Consider the following 3083-nt stretch of genomic DNA (forward strand, 5'->3'; position numbering starts at 1 on the left):
AACATACACCAAATGCAGAATAAATGTTATATAACTTAGACCAAGCTGAGCAGTGGTGCAAGAACGCAGCCCAAGAGAGGGACAAACGCACGAGAAGATGGAACAGAGGGATCAAAAGTGAGCAGTGGGCAACAAAAGAAAAAAACAAACAAAATAGAAAGTGGGAGAAATTGACAAAATAAACAGAACAAGGTCGTTGAACATTATTGCTATCAATAATTTATTATAGTAGTTGACTTTGAATTTTCCAATTTTGAAAGAATGACTATCCTCCAATTTTGAATTTTCTTAGAAGAATCATCAAACAAGAATCAACTTTGAATTCAACAAGGATTCTGTTTATCACCTATATCACGGTCAAGTCCTCTCCTGGTGGCCCAAAGGTTTCAATATCAATAATTTGCATTCAGTGGGTTGTTGTTTTCCGACTTCTCAATTTGCATTGTGTGGTGGTGGTTTGCTTCGTTTTCAAGCATGGTTGTTCTTATATATATAAGTACATGTGAGCAACGGCACATACACAAAGCAACATGCTAGTGCAAGCTTATAACCTAATGGCTCATGGCTTCCTTCTCTTCCTCTTATTCTCTTGTATTATACCTACAAATATTCATGCCTGCAAACAAACTGAACGTAGCTCCCTCCTGTCCTTTGCCTCCACTCTATCTTCTCCTTCTTTAAATTGGACATCCATTGATTGCTGTCGTTGGAAGGGCATCACTTGTGATCAACCTGGTTGGGTCACCCATTTGCTCTTGCCTTCCAAAGGGCTCAAAGGAGGTATCTCTCCCTCTTCACTTGGAAATCTCACACATCTCACCCACTTGAACCTTTCCCACAATTCACTATATGGTTCACTTGAAACTCAGTTCTTCTTGTCTTTGAATAGACTTGAGATCCTTGATTTGAGCTATAACCGTCTTTCTGGAGAGCTACCACTTTCTCTACCATCTAGCAATATCCGGACAGTTGATTTGTCCAGCAATCGCTTTTTTGGTGCAATTCCATCTTCATTCTTCCAACAAGCTCGCAACTTGACAAGTTTCAATGTCAGCAACAATACCTTCACCGGGTATGTTCCGTCCTCTATTTGTCTCCATTCTTCTCCCTCCCTTAGGCTATTGGATTTTTCTTCCAATGTATTCAGTGGCTATCTTGCTCCTGGGCTAGGGAGGTGTTCCAAATTGCAAGTTTTTCGTGCCAGTCACAACAACCTCTCTGGATTACTTCCAGAAGATATCTATAATGCTACCAAACTTGAAGAAATTTCATTACCTCTCAATTCACTACATGGAGCCATTAGTGATAGAATTGCCAACCTCACCAACCTTGCAATCCTCGACCTCTACTTTAATCATTTTGGAGGCGAGCTTCCTCCCAATTTGGGGAAGCTCTCCAAGTTGAAATTGGTGACCCTTGATTTCAACAATTTAGAAGGTGCTTTGCCCCCATCTTTGATGAATTGCACAAACCTTGTGGAACTGCGTTTGGGATCCAACAACTTAAAAGGAGATATCTCCATTCTTGATTTCTCCAGACTTAGTCAACTTACTAAACTGGATCTAAGGAACAATAACTTCACTGGTACGGTTCCAGTAAGCCTTTACTCATGTAAGTCCCTAAAAGCCATTGCATTGGGTAGAAATCATCTAGAGGGACAAATAGAAGTTGAGATTCTTTCATTGAAATCCTTATCCTTCCTCTCGCTTGGTTACAACAGATTCACCAACCTCACAGGGGCAATGAAGATATTGATGAGTTGCAAAAGTCTTCATGCACTCAAGCTTACTGGTGCCTTTGAAGGTGGGGGAATGCCATTTGATGATGACATGGTTGATTTTGATGGATTCCAAAATCTTCGGCTCTTCAGTTTAGGTCATTGTGGCCTCATTGGTCAAATACCTGTATGGTTATCAAAGCTCAAGAATTTAGAGATATTGCTCCTGGGTAGTAATCAAATCACAGGGCCAATTCCAAGTTGGTTGGGGACTCTTCCTAGACTGTTTTATATAGGCTTGTCAAACAACCAAATTTCAGGTGAATTTCCAAAGCAACTTTGTAGACTACCAAGGTTGATTTATGAACGTAATATTGCATCTCAAGCAGAAGACCAATATGAATTTGAATTGCCTGTCTTCAGCACCATAAATGGTGCAAATAACCTTTTCCTACCACAAAAATTGTCTTCTTTCCCAGCAATGATAGATGTATCTAACAATAACATTAGTGGTTATATACCTGCTGATATTGGCCAATTGCGGCTTCTCCGCAAGTTAGTTCTTGACTCCAACAACTTTTTAGGCGTCATTCCAGACCAAATATCTAACCTAAAAAATTTAGAGGTTTTGTACCTCAGCATGAATCACTTGTCTGGAATAATCCCATCATCATTGATGAGCCTTAATTTTTTGAGAGAATTTAATGTCTCATACAATAATCTTGAAGGACCAATACCAATAGGGACCCAGCTCCAAAGCTTCAACGCTTCTGCCTTTGAGGGGAATCCAAAACTTTGTGGTGCCCCACTTCCAAATAAGTGCAGACCAAGTAAGGGCATTGATGCATATAATAAGAGCAATAAAGACGTGGACAATGGTCTTCATCAACTTCCATGGTTTTATATTTTCGTTGCTTTGGGGTTCATAGTAGGATTTTGGGGAGTTTGTGGTTCTTTAGTTATTAATAAAACATGGAGATATGTCTATTTTCAATTCATAGACAATCTACAAGATAGGCTCTATGTAATGATAAGTTGATAACAGTCCACATCAACATGATGAAAAGAAGCCTTGGTGGCTAGATATATATTATTAATATGTTGTACTTTTTATTTTACATTTTCAGTTTGCTTTTTGTTTTTTTTTTCTTCTTCTTTTGAAAGTAACTGGACTCAAATTTAAAGGATGTATGTTGTTATGTTCATAAAGTTATGGGGGAATTTGTACTTAATTGTAATAACCCAATTCTAAATAAATATTTAATTATTAATTTATTTAAGTAAAAGACAATTTTACTCCGAGAATATTTTAATAACAAAACATGAAATTTTGAAATGAAATGGCAAGGGTGGACAGTCACAGAAA

At 38.1% G+C, this 3083-nt stretch overlaps 1 protein-coding gene across 1 annotated transcript; it reads left to right on the plus strand.

Annotated features, from left to right (window-relative positions):
* Window positions 462–2837, plus strand: LOC18779447 (tyrosine-sulfated glycopeptide receptor 1). The gene has a single exon (XM_007212687.2). It carries the CDS (start codon window positions 531–533, stop codon window positions 2754–2756), a length of 2226 nt encoding a protein of 741 aa, XP_007212749.2. The 5' UTR covers window positions 462–530; the 3' UTR covers window positions 2757–2837.

The sequence above is a fragment of the Prunus persica genome, chromosome G4 (genome assembly GCF_000346465.2).
Source record: "Prunus persica cultivar Lovell chromosome G4, Prunus_persica_NCBIv2, whole genome shotgun sequence".
NCBI lineage: Eukaryota > Viridiplantae > Streptophyta > Magnoliopsida > Rosales > Rosaceae > Prunus > Prunus persica.

Excerpts from the sequence above, each read along its gene's own strand:
- LOC18779447 (XM_007212687.2), top strand. The coding sequence starts at position 531 with ATGCTAGTGCAAGCTTATAACCTAATGGCTCATGGCTTCCTTCTCTTC.